A 21,075-nucleotide genomic window follows, 5' to 3' on the forward strand; every position below is an offset into this window, starting at 1 on the left:
CACATACACACACATATACACATACACACACACACACACAGAGAGAGAGAGAGAGAGAGAGAGAGAGAGAGAGAGAGAGACACTTTGGAGCTGGAGAGATGGTTCAGCAATTAAGAACCCTTGTTTTTCTTGTAAATGACCAAGGTTTGGTTCCTAACACCCACATCAAGCAGCTCATAGCAACCTATAAATCCTGTTCTAGGAGATCTAATGCCCTCTGCTGGCCTCCAAAGGCACTGCATGCATATAGTACACATACATATACTCAGATATCAAGTGAGTAAATGTTTAGAATAATAATCTTTAAAAAAAAATAAGGTGGATAGCACACTAACATCAACCTACAGCCTACACACACACACACACACACACACGTATCAAATAGGATTCAGCAAAATTTGGGGGTTAACATTCTAATGCAACCATTGCTCCAACTATAATAGGAATTTTTTATGATGTTTTTGATAAATGCTAATGTTTAAACTTATTATACATAAGTTTACTCTTCTATGGTTTGATGTTTATAACTTTGTGGTTTGTGTTTGTTTTTCTCATCGAGGACGCATCCTCTGTCATTAGTCCTGACCCCTGACCTAGAGAATTGCCTAAGGCATAAATCAGATGCCACAAATCTAGCTGACCAAAGTTCAGAACAACTCCCAGGAGTTGCTACAACTGTCTAAGACTGGTTCTTCATACAGCAGGACCAGAAACCTGGGCTGGTCAGACTCCACACAATTCATACATTAAAAATAAAGTTAGCAGAATGGGTCAAATTAAATGTCTTGTTATAGGGAACCCCTAAAGCATTAGGTCACAGGTAGCATCATCAGACCAACATCCGTCTCTCCTTCTGGAAGACCCTGTGTGGAATATTATTTTACACTGTATGAATATATGTTGCTGTGATTGGTTGAATAAAGAAGCTGACTGGCCAGTAACCGAATAGGATAAGGTTAGGCGGGAGAGCCAAACAGAGAATGCTGGGAGGAAGAAGGGCGAGCTGAGGAGTCGCCAGCAGATGCAGAGGGAAGCAAGACGGGCATGCCTTACTGAGAAAAGGTACCAAGCCTGTGGCAAAGCATAGATAAGAAATAAAGAGTTAGCCTGAGCTATTGGTTGAGCATTTATAATTCATATCAAGACTCTGTGATGGGGGAAGCTTTGTTAACCAATCATCTTTAAGAAGTAGAACCTAGTTAAACCGTGGCTACCTGGAACCCAGGAAGAGAAACTGGGATAGACCAGGTGCTCGCTCTCTCTGGGTGATTCCTGTGGGACACAGCAGGACTTGGACTTCCTATTCTTGTGACATGAGTTTCCCCTTATAATAAGTAAAAATATAACTGTTTATCTTTAAGCTGGCCTGGTTATTTCCCGAATCGAGTTAACTTATACAACTCTGTGTGAGTTCTTTGAGAACTGGCAGCCGGAAAGAAAAGCCTATCTACAGCCCTGCCCTTCACCTGCCTGATGCCCATTTATCTCCTGGCCAACAGTGCTCTGAGAACGCGAAGATGTGCTCACCTCCTAGTGAAATTAAATCCTTACTGACAAAAACAAAGGCCAGCCAGCACCTCCACAAAGTGCTTGAAGACACAAACAAAAAGTGTGTAGGGAAGGTGACTCAGGCACCTGAAGAATTGAGGGTTAAGAGTTTGTAACAGTGACATCTAGTGACAGAACAGGGCTAACTCAGTTTACCAAAGACCTGTCCAGCGCAGGATGTGGTGCCCACACAAGAGGAAGGGTTGCTCAGAGCTAGAATGGGCAACAGAGTGAGCTCAGGACTGACTGGAAGATAGAACAAGACCCTACCCCCAAAAAAGCAAACCACTCTTGTCTAGGACAGAGAGAACACTGATGGCTTTCTCCCTAAATTTTTCTGGAAGTGGTGCAAAATACTGCACTTTACTTCAATTCCGCTGTGAAGCTTGGTCATTACTTTGTGGCTTTGAGTCTTAAAAGAGTGAAATAGGAAACCAGGCAGAGATGGAAGTACAAAGTAAAAACTGGGAAAAATAAATAGGACCTCAGCTGGACATGGTGGCTTATTATAATCCTAGCATGTGGGAGGTGGAAAAGCAGGAGGGTCAGAAGTTCAAGGTCAGCCTCTGCTATATAACAAATTCAAGACCAACCTAGACTACACCATGAGACTTGGTCAAAAAAAATTTTTAAACAAAAAAAAAGCATGCAGCCAGGCAGTGGTGGCACATGCCTTTAACCCCAGCACTTGGAAGGCAGAGATAGGTGAATCTCTGTGAGTTCAAGTCCAGCCTGGTCTACAGAGCAAAATCCAGGACAACCAGAGCTGTTACACAGGGAAGCCCTGTCTCAAAAAAAAAAAAAAAAAAAAAAAAAAACCAAAATAACAAAAAAAGTAAAACAAAAACAAAAGAAAACATATTTGTTCCCAGGGGTGGGGTGTCCCTAGAGACCTATTTGAATGCTGTTGGCACTTCTGTAGACATCTCTTAGAAGTTTAGCAAATCTTTGGCCTAATAGAGTGGAAGGTCTTAAGACAGACTGGTCAGAACACAGCTCCACTGGTTGACTCTGTCCGATATGCTGGGCCATCCTCACTCCTAACTTGAACTTGCTGCTTAGGCTTTGGGGTGGTTTGAATAAGAACATCCCCCATAGGCTCATATATTTGAAAGCTTAATCACCAGGGAGGGGAACTCTTTGAACGGGTTAGAAGGATTAGGTGTGGCCTTGTTGGAGAAAGTGTGTCACTGGGGGTGGGCTTAGAGGTTTCTTTCTTTGCCTGTGGATCAGGATGTGGCCCTCAGCTACGGTTGCGGTGCCTGCCTGCATACCTCCACCATGAAGATAATAGACTAACCCTCTAAACTGTAGCAAGTGTCTAATTAAATGCTTTTTGTTTAATCTAGGAGTTGCTGTGGTCATGTGTCTCTCCACAGCAACAGAGCAGTGACTAAGACCGATGATGACTCCTCAGTCTTTCCCCTCGCCAGCTTTCCCCATCCCTAACCTCTGCTTTAGACCACATTTAAATCTTCTGAAGTATTACTGTTTCTTACATGTGTGTACATGTGTGTGGAGACCAGAGGTTGCCGTAGGGCGTCTTCTGTGATCGTCCCACCTTATCTTTTGAGACAGAATCGCTCAGTGAACTGGAGCTTACCAAGTGGGCTAGACTGGCTAGCCCGCAAACCCCAGGGATCCACTAGTCTCTGCGCTCCCAGCTCTGGGATTACAGGCATGCACCAATAGCAGCTTAGTATGTGGGTGTTGGGGATCTGAACCCAGGTCCACACGCTTACAGAGCAAGCATTTGCTGACTGAACTGTCTCTCCAGCCCTCCACCCACTTTTTGTCTGACTCCATGTCATCACAGTTCTTTAACGTAACTCCTTTCTCCCGGCCACTTTATTTTCCCCTAGATGGATACTGTGTGGGTACTGTTTTGCATCCGGCAGTTTTCATCCTACAAAAATCTATCGACCATCTCTGCACCAGCGTTTACGGAAAGTATAGGAGATTCAAGGCTGAAATATATCAGTGCTGCAAGGCCATCCTTCGGAGGACAGTCTACAGTTGTTATGTCTGCCTGTCCCTCAGGAAGGACCGGCAGGGCCACCAGGTCTCCTGGCACTGCAGTGATCTACAGCTCCCAGCTACCTTTTACTAAACCAGGTTCAAGTTCCTGTGTCACAGGCTCACCGGGTGACTCCCGTCACAAGCCAAACACATACTCCCCACCCTACCCCAGACTCTCCTTTGGGTCTTGCTTTGTGCATTTGAAACAAAAGGGAATTGGACCAACTTGATTTCCAAGACCCCCAAAACTTCTTGTTTTGGTCAGTTGGCCTCAATTTTGGCAACTCTATTAAGTAAGAAGGGATGATCCCGGCCTTCAGTAGGCTGCCGCAAGCCCCAACTCCCTACACTCTGGGGTCTTTCTCCCCTACCTCGGCCCGTCATTCTCCTGACCTCTCCCCTAAGCGCACGCGCACTGGCGCACGCCCGCACACGCCGCAGGTTCCGGGCTTCCGGTTCCGCCCAGACTGAGGGACCGAGGCTGATGGCGGCGGCCGAGAAGTTGGCGGCCGAGAAGTTGGCAGCAGAAGAGGCTGTGGAGACTGAGAATCCGGGAGCTCTGAAACCCGGAGCCGCCCCGTTCGGAAATTTCCCTCATTATTCTCGCTTCCACCCTCCCGAGCAAAGGCTCCGCCTTCTACCCCGGGAGCTTCTTCGACAGCTCTTCCCTCCCGAGGGTCCCGAGAGGAGGCCGATCCTAGGGCTCGACGTGGGGTGTAACTCCGGGGTGAGTGACACGGGAGGGATCGGAGCGCTGGGAGCCAAGCAATTGTCGCCTCCAGGTCCCCTGTGGTTCTGACCTGGGCGTGCCATCAGAACTTGCCCGAAGCGGGCTTTTAAAGTTTAGCGTTGACGGACACGTGCACTTCCCAGCTCTCCCGCTGCCCCTCCCGCCCCCGTTCACCCCCCCCCCACCCCACCCCCGCCACCGAGTTAGGAATTTTGAGTAATCCCCAAATTCATTCCAAATTCCCGCCGGACTGTGGGGGAGGAGGACCGGCTTATCTGGATTTCCGGCGCTTGCCTCCTCTCCTGCTTTGCTGGCCTCCTGGCTGGGGAACCAGGGCCCACATCTGGGAACACTGGTTCCTAGAAGAAAAGAGCCAGGGAGACAGAATCATGTCTGAAATGTAAGGCTCCAGATATCCAGTGCAGGCCAGACCTGGAGCCAGGTATGTATTTACTTAAACTTGTGCTAACAGAGTGCAACAGTGAACACTAGAGAGGATCAAGGAACAAAACAGATCCTTCCGCCAGAGGAGGGAGGCCTTAACCATCCTGCCCACCGCAAAGTGTTCTAAGGTGTGTAATGATTATAGTCGAAACCACATGCAAAACAAGGAAATGCCAATCTCACCTCTTTGTAGCCACGGATGTCTTAATGGAGCAGGCAGTTTTACCCCACGACTACAAGTATTGCCAAAGTTAGGACCCGTGCCCATCACTCCAGAGTGGCAGAAGAGTGTGGCCCAGGTGTGATGCTAGCACTCAAAAGATAAGGGTGGGATCCTGGCCAGTGAGGCTGTTTCCAAAAACCATTAAAAAAAAGAAAGAAAGAAAGAAACGTTGGTAGATGGTTGAAGACCGTGAGGGCTCAGCTGAGTCGCTTCGTATATAAGCAGATGGGGCTTTGTGTCCCTTGCCAGCTTCATTAGAATGTGGGAAAAAAACAGAAAAAGACTTCCTAAAAGGAACCCGGAAGCCACTGAAGATTTATTTATTTATTTATTTATTTGTTTATTTATTTATTATGCATACAATATTCTGTCTGTGTGTATGTCTGCAGGCCAGAAGAGGGCACCAGACCCCATTACAGATGGTTGTGAGCCACCATGTGGTTGCCGGGAATTGAACTCAGGACCTCTGGAAGAGCAGACAATGCTCTTAACCACTGAGCCATCTCTCCAGCCCCCACCGAAGATTTTAAAGTTGAAAACATCCTACATAAAAACACAATAGAAGGGACACAGCAGTGATGGGCTAAAGCAGTTGTTCCCAAATACGATTTATTTTTTTATTTTACCTAGGGTCTCACTGTAGTAGCTACACTGCCCTAGATGCGTGTTGACCAAACACACAGGGTCAGACTGAAGGAAGGAGGCAGGCTTAGCAGCGCAGTGTGGGTTCTTGTGCCTTCAGGTATGACTCTGAGCTGCGTTAGCATGACTTCTTTGATGTTTATATGAAGTGCAGGCTCTTGGCCTTTCCCGTGTCTGCTAAGTCAGCATCTATGTTTTAAGATGACTCCATAGATGACTTAGGTACCGTTTAAAAAGGTAGGAAGGCCAGAAGAAGCACCTTCAGAGCACTTGCTAGAGGTACAGCAAGTACCAGGTGCTTGCCGCTCTTCCAGAGGACCCAATGTTCTCCTCCAGCCTCTCCGGGCACTTGCGCACATGGCATATGTAAGCACCAAGACACATGTGTACACACATACATAAAAGTAGATTTTTAAAAGTCAGGAAAGTCTACTGTGGAAAAAGGAACTCAGTGTAGCTTAAGTCTTCCTTGAGCCATAATTTTTAAAATACAGAGTTTTTTGTTAATTATTCTATACCCTCATAATAGTACACAAACATATCTATACTTTATGATTATAAGGCAACCTTTATGGCCACTGTCAGAGTAAAAAAATAAATAAATAAATAAATAAAGCATTATCTACCCCAGAGGTTCTTTATGTGCCGTTTCCTATTTATAAAAGCCCTTCTTCACCCACAGGGAACAACTAGCCTATTATTTGCTTTTGTTTCTATCTTACTCCTTTCCTGTCCGTAATTAATATAGTTTAGTTTTCCCACTTTGGGATTTTTTTTTTAAAGGAAGCCTGCATGTCTGCTCTGTCGGTACATGTCTGTAATGCCAGCACTTGAGAGACTGGAGCAAGAGAGCCACAGTTGGAGACCAGCCTCATCTACATAGTGAGACTTGTTTGCAAAAAAACAAAAAAGGAAAACTTGCCATGTATTTTCAGTGTGGCTTGACTTTCTAGTCAGCAGCACTGAACTGAAAATTCAGTCAGTAGTGGAGGTAAAAATACTCTATTTTGGTGTATTAAGCCAAGATCCTCAACTTTACAATGTTACTAATATTTTTTCTTTTTCCCCTCTTTGGTTTTTTGAAACAGGGTTTCTCTGTGTAGCCCTGGCTGTCCTGGAACTAGCTGTATAGACCAGGCTGGCCCAAACTCAGGGATCTGCCTGCCTCTGCCTCCTGGGTGCTGGGACTAAAGGCGTGCGCCACCGCCAGCTATTATTCCGTCTTAATGATGTTCTTACTTGCCTCGTTAGTGGACTTCTGCGTGGTTTCCTCTGCATGTTCTTCACCTGCGTGAAAAGACTAGGGAACTCCTTGGAGAAACTATATAAAACAAGATGTTTGAATTAGTTACAGTGCCTCCGTAACTATAATAGTTTCAGAGGAATGAGCTGGTGTCTCGTTTGAGTCAGAAGTTTGCTAAGATGGTAAGAATCATGTCATGAGACACAGCTAGAAACATTCACAATGACTTGAGGTGGTGAAAGCTCGGGCAGTAGGAATGAAGGCTGGATTGCTAGAATCCGGACCTTGCCAGCTACATCTAAGAAACAGGTTTTCACAAGGTCATGCTTACTGTAGTCCTCACCTTCCAGAGAGAAGGGACCCCACTCACACTTCTGAATCCCTTGCCTTTGGATATGAGACACCCAGAAAAAGAAAATGCATCTGCCATGGGCTCTTCGCTACCTTTGTCACGTCATTTGGACTACACTTCCAACTACACAAGTGTCAGGATATAGGTGGCCAGGTATGGTGCACACAGGTAATCAAGTACTCAGGAGGAGCAGGAGTTCGAGACCATCCTCAGCTACATAATGAGTTTGAGGTCAGCATGAACCACTTAAGAGTGACTCAAAAAAAAAAAAAAATAGAATGTAGGATCTAGGGCAGGTGCATTACAGCCGTCAGCCTCTGGAGGGCGCTGAGAGTCTGCGCTTGAAAACCCGTAGCCTCTTTAGATTAAGAGCCTCACGTTGGTACAGTAAGAGCTAAGTGGCAGTCTCAAAGGATGAGAGATATCTTTTTGGCTCAGTGTTTGAGAGCTGCAATGACAAGACTCTTTTGGATTCCTCTAGGACCTGAGTGTGGCTCTGTGCAAACATTTCCTTTCCCTGCGTGATGGGGAGCCCTGCTCAGGTGCCTCCAGAGACCTCCGCCTCCTCTGCTGTGATATAGATCCAGTCCTTGTGGAGCGAGCCGAAAAAGCATGCCCTTTTCCCGATGCTTTGACCTTTGTCACCCTGGACATCATGGATCAAAGGAACAGGAAGGTTCCCTTGACTTCTTTCTTAGGCCAGTTTGGACGTTCTGTTTTTGACATTGTCTTCTGCATGTCAGTAACCATGTGGATTCATCTGAACCATGGGGACCGTGGTCTGTGGGAGTTCCTGGCCCATCTCTCCTCTCTCTGTCACTACCTCCTTGTGGAGCCACAGCCCTGGAAGTGTTACCGGGCTGCTGCAAGGCGCCTCCGAAAGCTGGGACTCCATAACTTTGATCACTTCAGCTCTCTCACCATCCGAGGCGATATGGCCAGTCAGATCGTGCGGATCCTGACGCAGGACCATGCAATGGAATTAGTGCGCTGCTTCGGCAACACCAGCTGGGACCGAAGCCTTCTGCTCTTCAGAGCAAAGCACACCGTGGAGACTCATCAACCCTGAACCGCTGACAAAAGAGACAGAAAGGAAGAAATGGGAATTCGGAATAGGAGGGCAAGCAGGAAGAGCACCAGGGACACAATGTAACGCTTTCATACTGAGAATCGCATTCACATCCTGGAGCAATGGAGCGCCAGACCTGGCAGGAACTTTTGGCAGTGTCTGAAGCAAGCAACTGAAAGAGTGTCTGTGTTCCCGATGTTTGGATAGCCCCTGAGGGGAATGAATTCAGAGAGCAGTGAGCTAGGCGTCTGGATGGAGATTGTCCTGGGGAGTGAAACTGCCTTTGAAAGCTGTCTTGTTTGCTGGGGACCAAAGTTAGGGTCTTGTGTGTGCTAGTCACATAGTCTACCCCCAAGCTACACCCCCAGCTCTGTGGGGTGTTTATAAAAGTCAGACCGGGTTAGTAGACTGTGTCTTCTCTTCTGTTTACTTATTTTTACTTTATGTGCATTGGCATTTTGCCTGCATGTATGTCTGTGTGAGAGTGTCGGGTCTGTGAGTGCTGGGAATTGAACTTGGGTCCTCTGGAAGAGCAGTCAGTGCTCTTCAGTGTTGAACCATCTCCGGAGTTGCACACTGCCACTTCTTTGAACTCCTTAAATCCACCCTGGATCTCCAGCCTTTTCTGGACTTGCTTGGCTGCCTTGAAACAGAGCCTCGTGATGAAATCTGCAGCGAGAGGCCCTGGACTGGCTACAGGGAGTGGTCAGGAGGGAAAGCATTTCATCTTTCTAGAAGAGGCCAAGCCTCACGCAGTAGTTATGCACTAAAAGACACACAACATTTTAAAAAATACTTAGAAGCTGGGTAGAGTGGCAGATGCTAGCTAGCACTTGACAGGCAGGGGCAGGAGGATCAGGAGTTCAAGGACAGCTTTAAGGCCAGCCTGGCCTATATGAGTCCCTCCTGTCTTCAAAAAAGCAAAACCAGTGTGATGACAGCAGATGTCTAGGGCTCAGGGTAAAGTTAACTGTACCTGTTTACTCGGTACCTATAAGGTTTGATCCCTAGCCTTCTCATCCCCCACAAAAAAACAACAAAAAGAATTTAATTATGAACCCTAAGACAGGTAGTGATTTGTGATTTGGTTCTACAATACAGCTCAGCAATCTTGCTTTCTCTTCCTCTTCCTTTGCCGTCTCTCTTTAGTTTTCAGGACCAGATCGAACATGGGACCTTGTACCCACAGGCAAGACTCTGCCACTGAGTCCATCCCAGCCTGGTTTGATTTTGTTTTAATTTTTGTTTTGTTTTTTGACCAAAGGCATCTCTAGGTAGTCTTGGTTGTCTTGGATATTGTTATATTGACCAGTCTGGCCTTGAACCACCACCTGGCAACAACGTAAACCTTTAATCCCAGCACTTGGAAGGCAGAGGTAGGTGGATTTCTGTGAGTTCGAGGCCAGCCTGGTCTACAAGAGCTAATTCCAGGACAGGCTCCAAAGCTCCAGAGAAACCCTGTCTCGAAAAAACAACAACAAAAGGCTTATATTGTCATGCCCGGCCTTGTATTTCTTTATTGCAGCAAAATTTATGTGACAATATTTGTCATGGTAGCCATTTTAATTTATTTATGGTATGTGTATTTTGTTTGGTCTGCATGTATGTCTGTGCACCATGTGCATGCAGTGCCCAAAACCACCAGAAGAGGGAAGCAGATCCCCTGGAACTGGAGCTGGCCATTTTTAAGCATACAATTCTGTGGCATTAAGTACATTCACAGTGAAGGTTCTGTTCTTAGCAGGCTCTTTGATCTGGTACAAGTGAAGAGAGACCACTGACGGCTTGGGATTCTCTCTAGCCTTCTGCTAACAGGCCTTCCTTTCCTGATGCTTTAACTTACCCCTGATGGCAGCTCCACCCCCAAGGCTCCAGACTAATGCTGTCCTGTTTTGTAATCATAATCCCCCAAAGTAGTTATTAGGCATCTCAGATTCAAAAGATCCCAAAAGCAAACTAATCCTATTCCAACCTAATCCCATTTGGCGCTCATTTATTGCACACACGAGAGACTCCAGTTGGCTTCTGTCTGCTCCCCACGCTGAAATAGGTGTAGTCCAGCCCGTAGTCTACCCCAATCACTGCACCCATGCGGCAGCACCTGCCTTCTGAAGGCAGGATGCGGGTCCTGGGCCCTGCCTTCAGCCATAGCCATACCCACACACCAGAAATAGCGCTCTCCTTTTCCTGAACTCAGGTGAGCTAAGAATCAAGGAATTTTTCGGAATAAAGTATTAAACAAAAATAAGGTGCTGTTACTTTGTGACGTCGCTCTGCTCCATCATATGCTGCAGCCTACAATTATGCTTGTTGGAACAGAGGCTTACAACGGAAAATGGCAGAAAATGTGACTCTTATTTGTTTTTCAGGAGAAGGAAGTGTAAAATGAGGAGCTCTGATTGAAGGCCACTGAACGTTTTAAATGGTGGAGAAGTGGGAATGGAAGAACAGAAACAAAGCTAGGTTGGGGCGGTCTCAGAATGGTCGCAGTTGGAGACAGCTAAGTTTCCTCCTCTGTATATCTTTTTTTGGAGACAGGGTTTGTCTATGTAACAGTCCTAGCTGTCCTGGAACTAGCTCTTGTAGACCAGACTGGCCTCGCACTCAGAGATCCTCCTACCTCTGCCTCCAAGTGCCACCACCGCCCGGCCGTCTCTCTATATCTTAACTCTACTATGCGGCTCTGCTGGGCACGCTCTGTCACCCATCACCAGGACAGTACAAAGAATTCTGTCACTGTGTCGGGTCACACTAGATCCCAGCATGTCCACATACTGTCCTGGGAGCCTGTGAGTGTTAGAGCGCGCTAGGGGCCTTGCTGGTGTGATTAGGGACCCTAACCTAGGGAAGTTAACTGGGCTCCCCTTTAAGAGGAAAGCAGAGATTTAACCACAGCAGACTGGGTGGCACTGAGGAAGGACCACAAGCCAAAGGATGCAGGTAGCTTCCAGAAGTCAGAGCAGCAAGGGGGTACAGTCTTCCTTTATTCCCTAGAAGATACACGGCCTGCTGAGACCTTAATCTGAGATTTCTAGAATAAGCATAGGTTTCAAGCCTCTAAACTTGTCACAGCAATGAACGGCACGAACACAGGAGCTTCTTTCCGTGGGACTGGCTTTGAAGGCCTCAGAACCTGGCCCAAATAACTTGTTTCATTCTTGGTTTTGCAGCCCTGGCTGTCCTGGAACTCACTCTAGACCAGGCTGGCCTCCAGCCCACAGAGATAGGTCTACATCTGCTGGGAATAAAGGTGTGTGCCACCATGCCCAGCTGTCCCAAACGACTTGATGACAGAGAACGAGCTCAGAGAGCAAAGGATATGGAGGGGCTCCATCTCCACAGTCAAAGTGAGCACATGTCAGCCATGAATGCCTGCGGGTGCAGGCTGCCTGCTCACTAGGGACACGCTACAGGACAAGTAGTTGCTTGATCAGTCAGAGAAACCGCTATACTTCTAGAAGAACATGTGTAATTAGTGCTCATAAAGATGAGGCCATGCAAACAATGGCTGCTTAATCGCCTCTGAGCTGTGAAGACCATGAAAATGCCTTTTCTCTGAGAAGAGATCATCTTTATATCAAACCAGTGTGTCTGAGGCATGGCACCAAGTCGGCTGAGCCCTTTCAGGCCTCGGGACAGACGTGAATAGAGAATGAGCTGAATAAACCTCAGCACTTTAAAAAAGACACAAGCTGGGTGTAGGGGCACTCCAGTACAGTCTCCGCACTCGGGCTGAGTTTGAGAACAGAGCTCCAGGCCGACTTACACTATGTGACAAAGATCCCGTATCCAAAAAAATTTTACATATGTAATCAAACTGGGTGATGGTGGCGCATGCCTTTAATCCCAGCACTCGAGAGGCAGAGGCAGGCGAATCTCTGAGTTCGAGGCCAGCCAGGGCTATTACACAGAGAAACTGTGTCTTGAAAAACAAACACAAACAAATTTAGATACGTAATCAAATATCTACAAAGTGTTTCCATTCAGTTAGCAGCAGAGTGGGACCCACCAACCATCCCTTACACTGATGCTTCCAGTTCTGGCATTTAAATACCTATGAAGTTCATCTCCATTTGGGTCAGCCATATTTCAGATGCGCATTAGCATGTGGCTAGTTCACGTACTTTTGTGGCAAATGAGGAGGTTCCATGTCCAGGTCCTTCCATCTGCCTCTCATGCCCTTAGCTGCTGCGGGATAGTGCCGGGAAGCAGACTAAACAGCCCTGGACTTCCAAGGTTAAATTCAGCCTGTTTTACAAATTCAGCTTGACCAGAAGATGTCTACAGCAGCTAATGTGAGCGTGGAGCTTCAGGGAAGGGCGTCTATAGCTGCAGTGGGCACTGGAGACACAGAAGAGAGACAGCTGTCAGTGAGAGGGTGTGGAATGATGCCAGGAGCAGTCCCTGTGAACCTGACATAAGGGACCCTGTGGCCAGAGCAAGGACAGAATGGGCTGGTGACAGGCAGGTGTCGGCATAGAGCAATGCAATATTGGAATACTTTCCACACATAACAAAATACTCAGGAGCCACGGGCATTTGACTAAAAGAGGGGAAAATAAAGTGTCATGAACACCAACTAAGAAAATTATTTCTAATGTATCTGACAAAAGACTAATCTCATACACAATTTGTGAATCTCAGAAAATGACATTCACAGAAAATAATGGCAGGCTGGGCATGGTGGCACACGCAGATGGAACTCTGTGAGTTCCAGGCCAGTTTATTTTACATATCAAACTCCAGGACAGCTGGAACTACATAGAATTGGGGGGGGGGGCAGGGGAGCAGATAAGAACTTAACACTTGACTAAAAATCTGATTAGTGCAGTACTGACAGGCTTCTGGGTTTTGTTGTTGACTTAAGAGCACTGGATGCTCTTCTAGAGGACCTGGGGTCATTCCCAGCACCCACATGGCAGCTCACACTGCCTGTAACTCTAGCCCTGGAGATTTGAGGCCCTCTTCTGACCTCCATGAGCACCAGGTATGTGTGTGGTGCACTCATAAGCAAAACATTCATTTGCATAAAGCTGAGAAAATAGATTGTATTGTGTACCATTAGTTGGAACGTAAGTTGACATGGTAGTTAGGGAAGGCAGTTGTCCAATGTTTATCAAAATGTATACTATACTTAGAAATTACATTGTGAAGAAGTTATCCTGTGGATATATACACATGCAAAGGTATATATGTAATGTTAAAACATTACAGTTACTTGACATGAGTGGATAATTGAAAGCAAACCATGGAATAGTAAAGGGAAAATATCTACCTGGGAGACAGCCCAGTAAACTGCTTGCCATGCAAGCTAGGAGAGGCTGAGTTTGATCTTCAGAACCCCCTACAAAAGTCAGTGATGACACACTTGTAATCTCGGTGATGGAGAAGAAGAGACCTGGAGATCTCTGGGGCTTGTTGGCCGGCCGACCTAGTCCACCTGGCGAGCTCTGCTTAGATAATGGGACCCTGTCTTAAAAACCAAGATGAGGGCGTGGGAGGGCGGGAGAGATGGCTCAGCTGTAGAAAGCACAAGCCCTGCAAGCCCAACTACTGAGTTCAGTCACTGGGACCCATGTAAGAAAAGTTTCACGTGTTCCCACGACTTAGGCAGCAAGGTGGGATGGGAGCAGATGAATCAAGAGCCATCCTGTCTCAACAGAGTGGAAGTCCAGAAGGAACTCCTTAAATTTGTCCTCCGAGCTCCACATGCACTGCCATGGCACGGTGTCTGCAGGCCCACCCTCACACATGGACACACATTTTAAAATTAAAAATAACAAGGTTGCAACAACTAGTGTCCCATGTACGTGGGAAGCAAAGGCTGGTAGATTTCAGTGAGTTTGACGCTAGCCTCGTCTACATATAGAGTTCCAGGTCAACCAAGACTACATAGTAAGATCCTGTTCCAAAATACCAAGCTGGGTAGACAACACAAGACTACCAGCTCACGCTGGTAATCTAACACTCAAGAGTCCAAGGCTAGGCCACCGAGCTACAAAACAAGATTCAATGTCGAAAACAAACAAACCAGGGCAGACAAGAACTTAGCAGGTAAAGGCACTTGCCACCAAGCCCGACAACCTGAGTCAGCCCCAGAACCAACAACAAGAGACATAGCCCAGCCCTTTAATTACCTTTTATTCTGAGATGGGGTCCCATTTAGTTGCCTAGACTGGCCTTTGAAATCACTCTGTAGCTCAGGCAGGATTTGAACTTGTGATCTTCCCAAGTAGCTACAACTATAGGCCTGGATCACAGGGTTCAACTCAAAAAGAGAAGTTCAAGGATATGAGCAGATCCATCATATCTTGCAGGTGAGAGGTTTCAAAGTATATTGGCAATGACTTACTCTTACTGAGAAAATGGACCAAACACTAGCCAGCTCCTGTCTTCCTCTCACTAGGCAGTAGTAACATCTAGACTGTGTCCTGGAGTGATCCAACTTGAAGAATAGGTAGGGGAGGGTGTTCTAAGAGCCAGTTAGCAACCGGACCACATCTTAATGCCAGGAGTTCCAAATCTGGGTCCTCTTATCAACAACAGTAAGGTGACTATGTCAACCACTGATGGCTGACCACACAGTATTAAAGCAGAACTATGGGAAGACAGCTCATTGCTTATGAGCACTTCTTCTTGCAGAGGACCAGGGTTAAGTCTCACCCCTCACAAGGTGGCCCACAATCATCCATAATTCAGTTCTAGGGGGTCTGATGTCCTCGTCTGACTTCTGTGGGCACCAAGCACTCAACTGGTGCACAGATTTCTATGCAGGCAAAACACCCATTCTCAAAAAGTAAATAAATCTTTGAAAAACAGCGAGAGTGTGCAGTTGAAATGCTGGCATGAGTAGAGAGGGCGTGGCTCTCCGAGGTCACCATTGCTATACACATAGTTATGCTACACCAGCACACGGGTTTGTAAACAGCAGCCTGCAGCAGCCCGCAGCGCCAGACACCCAAGAAGTCTAGCTTGTCTTATTACAAACAAGGACAGGAGGTGATTGGTGATGCATAATAACAATGGAGAATCAACTTTGGGACTTCAAAGTTTTAATAAACTGATTGATAAAACTGAATCAAAATTTAGTAAGCCTCATTAAAGAAAATAATGATGGAACATTGCTACAGTTTCACATCTTGTCTCTAAGGATGAATAAAGTTTGCCAAAATCTGATAGCCCAAATATCAGGTGTGTGAGAGCCTGTAAGGGTGGTGAGGACATGCAAATGTTTTGCCTGTGTTTATTAAATAAGGGTAAATACTCAAAGTTTTAAAATCTAGATGTTGTTTGCCTCCAAAAATTCAGTCACTTACAAACATTCAAAAACCGTTAGAAAATGCCTGGCAGACTCAAGATTCCCATCCCAAGGCACAGGAATGCAACAGACACATCATTCCTATTGGACTTTAAAGCCTGTTGAGGGCAGGCGGATCTCTGTGAGTTCGAGACCAGCCTGGTCTACAAGAGCTAGTTCCAGGACAGGCTCCAAAACCACAGAGAAACCCTGTCTTGAACCCCCCCCCCCACAAAAAAAAAGCCCGTTGAAGGAAGAACTGCGTCTAATTTTTGTTATTCTCCAGGATTAGTCCATTGATCCCTGTTCAATAAACATTGGGTGATTGAGCAAGGATTAATCAGTCCTGTAGTATTTCAAAAATACCATAATTGAGCATCAAGAAATATGACGCAAAGGGAATGGAAGGCCATGAATTTGGCTCCATGATAGAGTGCTTGCCTGATGTGTGTAAACCTCTGGGCATGGTGACATGGTGGCATGGTGGCACACCTGCAGTCCTAATACCCAGGAGACAGAGTGCTTGAAGTCAGCCTAGGTTACACAGTGAGACCCTTGTTTGTTTGTTTCTTTCTGTTTTTAAGTCCAAAACAACTCCTTTATCCATAGGTTCATTCTGTTTTCTATACAAAACTTCTTGCATTAACTCTCCCCACTCCCTACCCATTCACTTGCTATCCCAGGCCAGTAATAGCTTTTTACCTCTCTCTTGTCCTGTCTAGACCTTGCTCCAGGTCTCTGTCTTCAGAATCCCACTTTAAGTAAGAGGCCTTCTTCAGAGAGGAACTCTTAGATTAATCCCAGCCAACCAGACCACCTTATGTTCCCTTATGGTTTATGTTCCTTTACTGGACTCATTCCACTTTAAGGCTAATCCTGTACACCTACAACAGAAGCAATTTTAGTAAAATATACATTGTGTCCAATGTGCGATATAGTTCAGAACCTGCACATCCAGGCCAGTCAGTACAGGGCAGGTTGTGAAGGCTATAAATTATTCACAGAATAAAAAGAAAGCTGTTCAGGACCAAAATAGTGGCAGAAACTATAGGATCACGGGAAGTTTGGGGTCAGCCTGGCCTGTATTATGGGTTCTTGGTTAGCTAGGGTTATATAGAGACCCTGTCTCAACAACGTAACAAATAGACCAGTGAGAATGGTACTGAGCTCTTAGGACGCAAAGGCCTGAGTGAGTTAATTAGCTACTCCAACAGTTTGAACTGCACTTCCCTCTTCCCCGGTAGGAAGTGGCTAAAAATCAAGGCCCTATCCTTTTCTGCACTAGAGATCTGTCCGCCTTTGCGTCGCGAGTGTGAGGATTAAAAAGCATGAGCAATCATACCCAGGTCTGCCTTGCTTTCTACAAATGCTGACTGTTCCTCACCCAGTTTCTGGGTATCTAGGAAGACCCTGACCTAGAGAAGGGAGCGACGGGAGCATTTAAGGCCAAGGAGACACTCAGGATTCTTCCCATAGATTTACACCCAACACGTAAGCAGGAAGGCAAATTACAAACACGCTCTCAACCACATACACGTGCACGCCCAGACCCACAGAAGCAGACGCGCATGCCCGTGGGCCCGCGGGAACCTACTTAGTTCTCTCTGTTCTAAATGCCTCCTTTTCAGCCCCACTCGGCCAAGCCTGTCATCCCCAACCCCGGCCCTGGGAAGGTTTGGCAGGTCAGCTCCCGCCCGGCGAGGACTGTTTCTCCGCAGAGGGGGAGGGGAGGCCCTTCCCACCCGCGCGGGCGGGCGGAAGCGGCGCGCGCCGGCCGGGCAGACTTAGCTCTCGTCCTGGGAACATCTGGACAGAGCTGGGAGGGGCGCGCATCCAGGCTGAGCTTGGATTGGCTGCGCAGGAGGAGGGAGGCGGGGCTTAGGCGAGGGGCGGGGCTCGTTGGCCCCTTTAAAGCCTTGACATCAAGAGGCGGCTCCGGTACCCCCCTTTCTCTGCCCCCCCACCCGAGATGCGGCCATGGACCCGGAGGACCAGGCCTGCCCAGCTCAGCACTTGATCTCGGTGAGTTCAGGCCTGTTTGGCATTTAACGGGCTGTGAGGTGGGGGGCCGTACGCCCTGGGCGGGGGCCGCGGAGTGGGGAGTGAAAGGCTCTCGTGGCAGTTTAGGCTTGAAGGAGCAGCGAGGCTTCCGGCCCACACCTCGTCGCCTGCCAGTCCCTCCCGCCGCACTCTCCCAGGAGGGGTCCTGTTGTGACTTTGTCCACCCCCACCCTACCCCCTCCCGCCCCTAGCGCCATCCTCGCGCACACTCGGTGGCCCCGGAAGGGAAACTTTCGGGAGTGGGGGATGTTCCGGTGGTGGGTCTCCCTCCCTCTTTGAAAGCACTGACCTTGCCCCCACTGCGCATCCCACCCGGCCGGCATCCCACGGTCCCGGTACTGTTTAGCGGTGCTGGGTTGCAGAGGGAGGGGGCTCTCCCCCCGAAGCGCAGGCGCAGGCTGGAGCCTGGGGCACCCCTCCGTACTCCTTCCAGTCCCCGTGGCCCGGGGCTGTAGGGCGTGGGGGAGGCGGGGAAAGGCGGAGTGACCGGGTCTTCTTGGGAACAACCCTACTGAAGCTCTGAGGGGTTATGGGATGGAGGGAACCCGACAATCTGCCTGCTGAATAGAGGCTGATAGAGGAGAATGGCTGGGCTGGAGTAGGGACAGGACAGCCCCAACAGAAAAGGCTTTCAGGGTTTTGGCTGGGGTGCTAAAAAATGCGGAGAATTTGTCAGTGCCTGATATTCCCTTGGTTTAGCAGGCCCAGGAAAGCGGCTCTTGGGACCCCAACTCGCTCTTTACATCCAGGGCGGAAGGCCCCTCTTGTCTCCCTAGCCTTGGCGCTGTCCCAAGGGCGCAGAAGGCCTTCACCTATGGGGATAGGTCTGGCTTTCCAAAGGGCTCAGCCACCCAGTCTGCCCAGCAGTTGCTTTTTTAAGATCCTCCTTAGGAGCCAGTGGTCTTAGGCTTGAGGGCTTCCTTAGCTTTAAAGGCAATCTCTTATTCCCCTGTCCACGAACTCGCTCTTCCCTTCTCCAGCGTGTCTGCTTCTACACAATTGTCAGCCAGAGGAAGTGGTTGGAGACAGAGGCCTGGGACCAGAACTGGTTTGAGGAACCATGGAGAAAGAATCTGTCTAACCATTGTGTGCCCGGTCCTTTGAAGGGAAGTGAGCATTGCACAATTGCTTTGTTGTAGACCCTCTTTCATCTTACAGACAACTCCCCCCAGTTCTGACCTGAGAGCCTGGCTCTCAGATTTTGAACCCCAAGCCCAGTGTGAGATGAATGGGGTTTCTTGCTCCAGAGAAACCAGGAGCGTTTTTGTCAAGAGAGGGATCCTCACAGAGATTGTTTGGTTTTGCTTCCAGCACCTGTGGTCTGTACGTAAGGTGTCTTTGACTTTATAGTATCTTCCACCAGCTCCAGCCTTAGACAGGGAGCTGCTGGCCCAGGCTGCAAAGAAGAAAGGAGAGAAGGTTTGTGTGTGGGCACTGGGTTGCTGTCAAGATGGCTGGAGTTAGGAGCTTTGGCCTTGCGCTTCCAGCCTGCTCTGACCTTGAGCAAGATAGTTTGCTTCTCTGGGGCTCAGTTTCCTTCAGCTTTGGAACTCAGCAGTAGGACCAGAAAGATCTAAAAATCCCTGGAGAGGGGAGAGAGGCGCTCCATCAGGGTGACTCCATTAAGAGAGCTAAAATGCTTGGCCACAGTGTGTCAGGATTGGACTTTAGGATTGAGAGAACAGAACCCTGTTCTGCCTGTAAATAGTGCTTTTCTGCTTACCCTGCCGCCTTGGGATATGAACTCCTGCTGGCTCAGGTTCGGCCCACCCATCAAGGTGAGACACCATGACTGGGCCAGGCTGGGCCAGGCTTTGGGTTGGATCTTTGGGGAGGGGTTGAGGGAGAGGAGGAGGCAGCCAAGGGCCAGCGGGGTAGGCAGATTCCCAGGAGACAGTTTGCATCTCAGTTGTTGGGACTTGTCTTAGGATCTGAGCCAGGGAGCCCAGCACATTCATCCACCCTCTTGTGGGAAGAGGGTAAGGAGGGCCCCACTGCTGCTGCCCATCCTACCTGCTGGCTCTACACACTGCTCCTCTGTGCTCAGCCCAGCTCCCAGGCAGCAAGGAGACTCGGCCACAGCCCTGTTTTTCCCAGCCCCCTTACCTCTTTGAGGTAGGCTCTCAGGACGCTGGAACTCCAGGTTAGGACTCGCTTTCCAGCCCATGAGCCACGAGCTTCTTCATGTTCTTGTTTATTTTCATCCTTGGTCTCCCAGGTGATGGGGAATATTGTTGGAGATTGTGGTGCTTAAAGAGGCCCCGGGCTGTGAGGCACAGTCTCCTGCATTGTGTGTACTCTGTCCCCTGCCCTGGGCCTGGGGAGCCCTCTAGCCTCGGCCCCGCTACCCTAGGTGAGTGAGCTTCTATTGAAGGCTTGTAGGTTGCGCGTAGCCCTTGAAGTGGGTAATGGGAACTCCCAGGGAGGTCACTTTCCCAGAAGCTGTCACTGGTGGAGTTCCTATCAGACTGAAGGATGCAGCTGTTGCTAGGCAGAAGCGGCAATCCCATCTTGAGGAATGGCAGAATGGCTGTGAGGCGGGTCAGCCCGGGGCCCTGTGGAGGGGAAAGGACAACAGCCTGAGTGAGGGGTGAGGGGCCCTGGTGTGCAGACCTGAGTCACCAGGGCACTCGCTGGCACTGCCCAACCTCCCCCCCCCCCTCTCCTCTCTCTCTCTCTCTCTCTCTCTCTCTCTCTCTCTCTCTCTCTCTCAGAACAGGTGCCCTTTTTCACTCCTGCTTCCCTCAGCCCCTCCCCCAAACCCCTATCACTCTCTGCTTTGACAACGCTCTCCTGAACCTGGCAGCCCCTCCAGCCTGTCTGGCTGCGCTAATAGAGCGATTGGATTTTCTATACTTGGGAGTTTGGAGTTTTTTGATTGAACATGCAAATTTATGTAAATCAACCTGAGATCTGCCACCACATCAAAACAATGTCGAGCCTCCACAGGCTGGAAGGAATCCGAGAGAAAAATCTAATCTGAGGCCCACCTTCAAATTCAAAATGGGGAAACAGAGCTGGGTATGGTGGCCCATGACCTTTAATCCCAGCACTCGGGAGGCAGAGGCAGGCGGAACTCTGTGAGTTCGAGGCCAGCCTGGACTACCATGAGTTCCAGGATATCCAGGGCTGCATAGTAAGACCCTGTCTCAACACCCCCACCCCAAACGGGGAGACTGGCAGAGAGGAAGTGATTCATGGGGCAGTGAGTGCCCGAGGTGGGATTCAAACCTCAGGCCTCTGGTTTACATGGTTTTCTGCCATAGTCTCTCATTCATGCTTAAATCAAAGAAAGCCAGTTCTTGAACTCAACAATTTAGAGTGTTAGCCTAGGCTTCCTCGAGTGCTTTGGGCAGCTTTCTGACTGATTGGAGAAACACTGGAGCAGCAGAAGACAAGATCATGGATGGCTTCCTGCCATGGTTCTGGTTCCCCGTGAGTTGCTTT

At 48.4% G+C, this 21,075-nt stretch overlaps 2 protein-coding genes and 1 long non-coding RNA gene across 5 annotated transcripts in view; 2 read left to right on the forward strand and 1 right to left on the reverse strand.

Moving 5' to 3' along the window:
* The first annotated feature begins 4,042 nt into the window (after positions 1 to 4,042).
* Bcdin3d (BCDIN3 domain containing RNA methyltransferase) lies at positions 4,043 to 10,519 on the forward strand. The gene is made up of 2 exons (XM_041642572.1): positions 4,043 to 4,294; positions 7,683 to 10,519. The coding sequence occupies exons 1-2, from the start codon at positions 4,052 to 4,054 to the stop codon at positions 8,268 to 8,270; spliced, it is 831 nt and encodes a 276-aa protein (XP_041498506.1). The 5' UTR covers positions 4,043 to 4,051; the 3' UTR covers positions 8,271 to 10,519.
* Positions 8,172 to 17,265, reverse strand: LOC121441437. The gene is made up of 3 exons (XR_005973460.1): positions 17,162 to 17,265; positions 12,395 to 12,611; positions 8,172 to 8,274 (listed from the first exon to the last, which is right to left on the reverse strand). It is a non-coding gene; the product is annotated as an uncharacterized LOC121441437 (long non-coding RNA).
* Positions 17,266 to 17,480: 215 nt separating this feature from the next.
* The window catches only part of Nckap5l (NCK associated protein 5 like), a 35,184-nt gene continuing 31,589 nt past the window's right edge, over positions 17,481 to 21,075 (forward strand). For 2 of the 3 annotated variants that reach the window (XM_041642569.1, XM_041642571.1), the window contains exon 1: positions 17,481 to 17,589. The gene's annotated coding sequence lies outside the window, so the exon portion shown is untranslated. The remainder of the gene's footprint in view (positions 17,590 to 21,075) is intronic. The other variant, XM_041642570.1, reaches the window with a different exon arrangement.

This window comes from Microtus oregoni, unplaced genomic scaffold (genome assembly GCF_018167655.1).
Source record: "Microtus oregoni isolate MIOR12 unplaced genomic scaffold, Mior012 000077F_ref0000221, whole genome shotgun sequence".
NCBI classification, from domain to species: Eukaryota; Metazoa; Chordata; class Mammalia; order Rodentia; family Cricetidae; genus Microtus; species Microtus oregoni.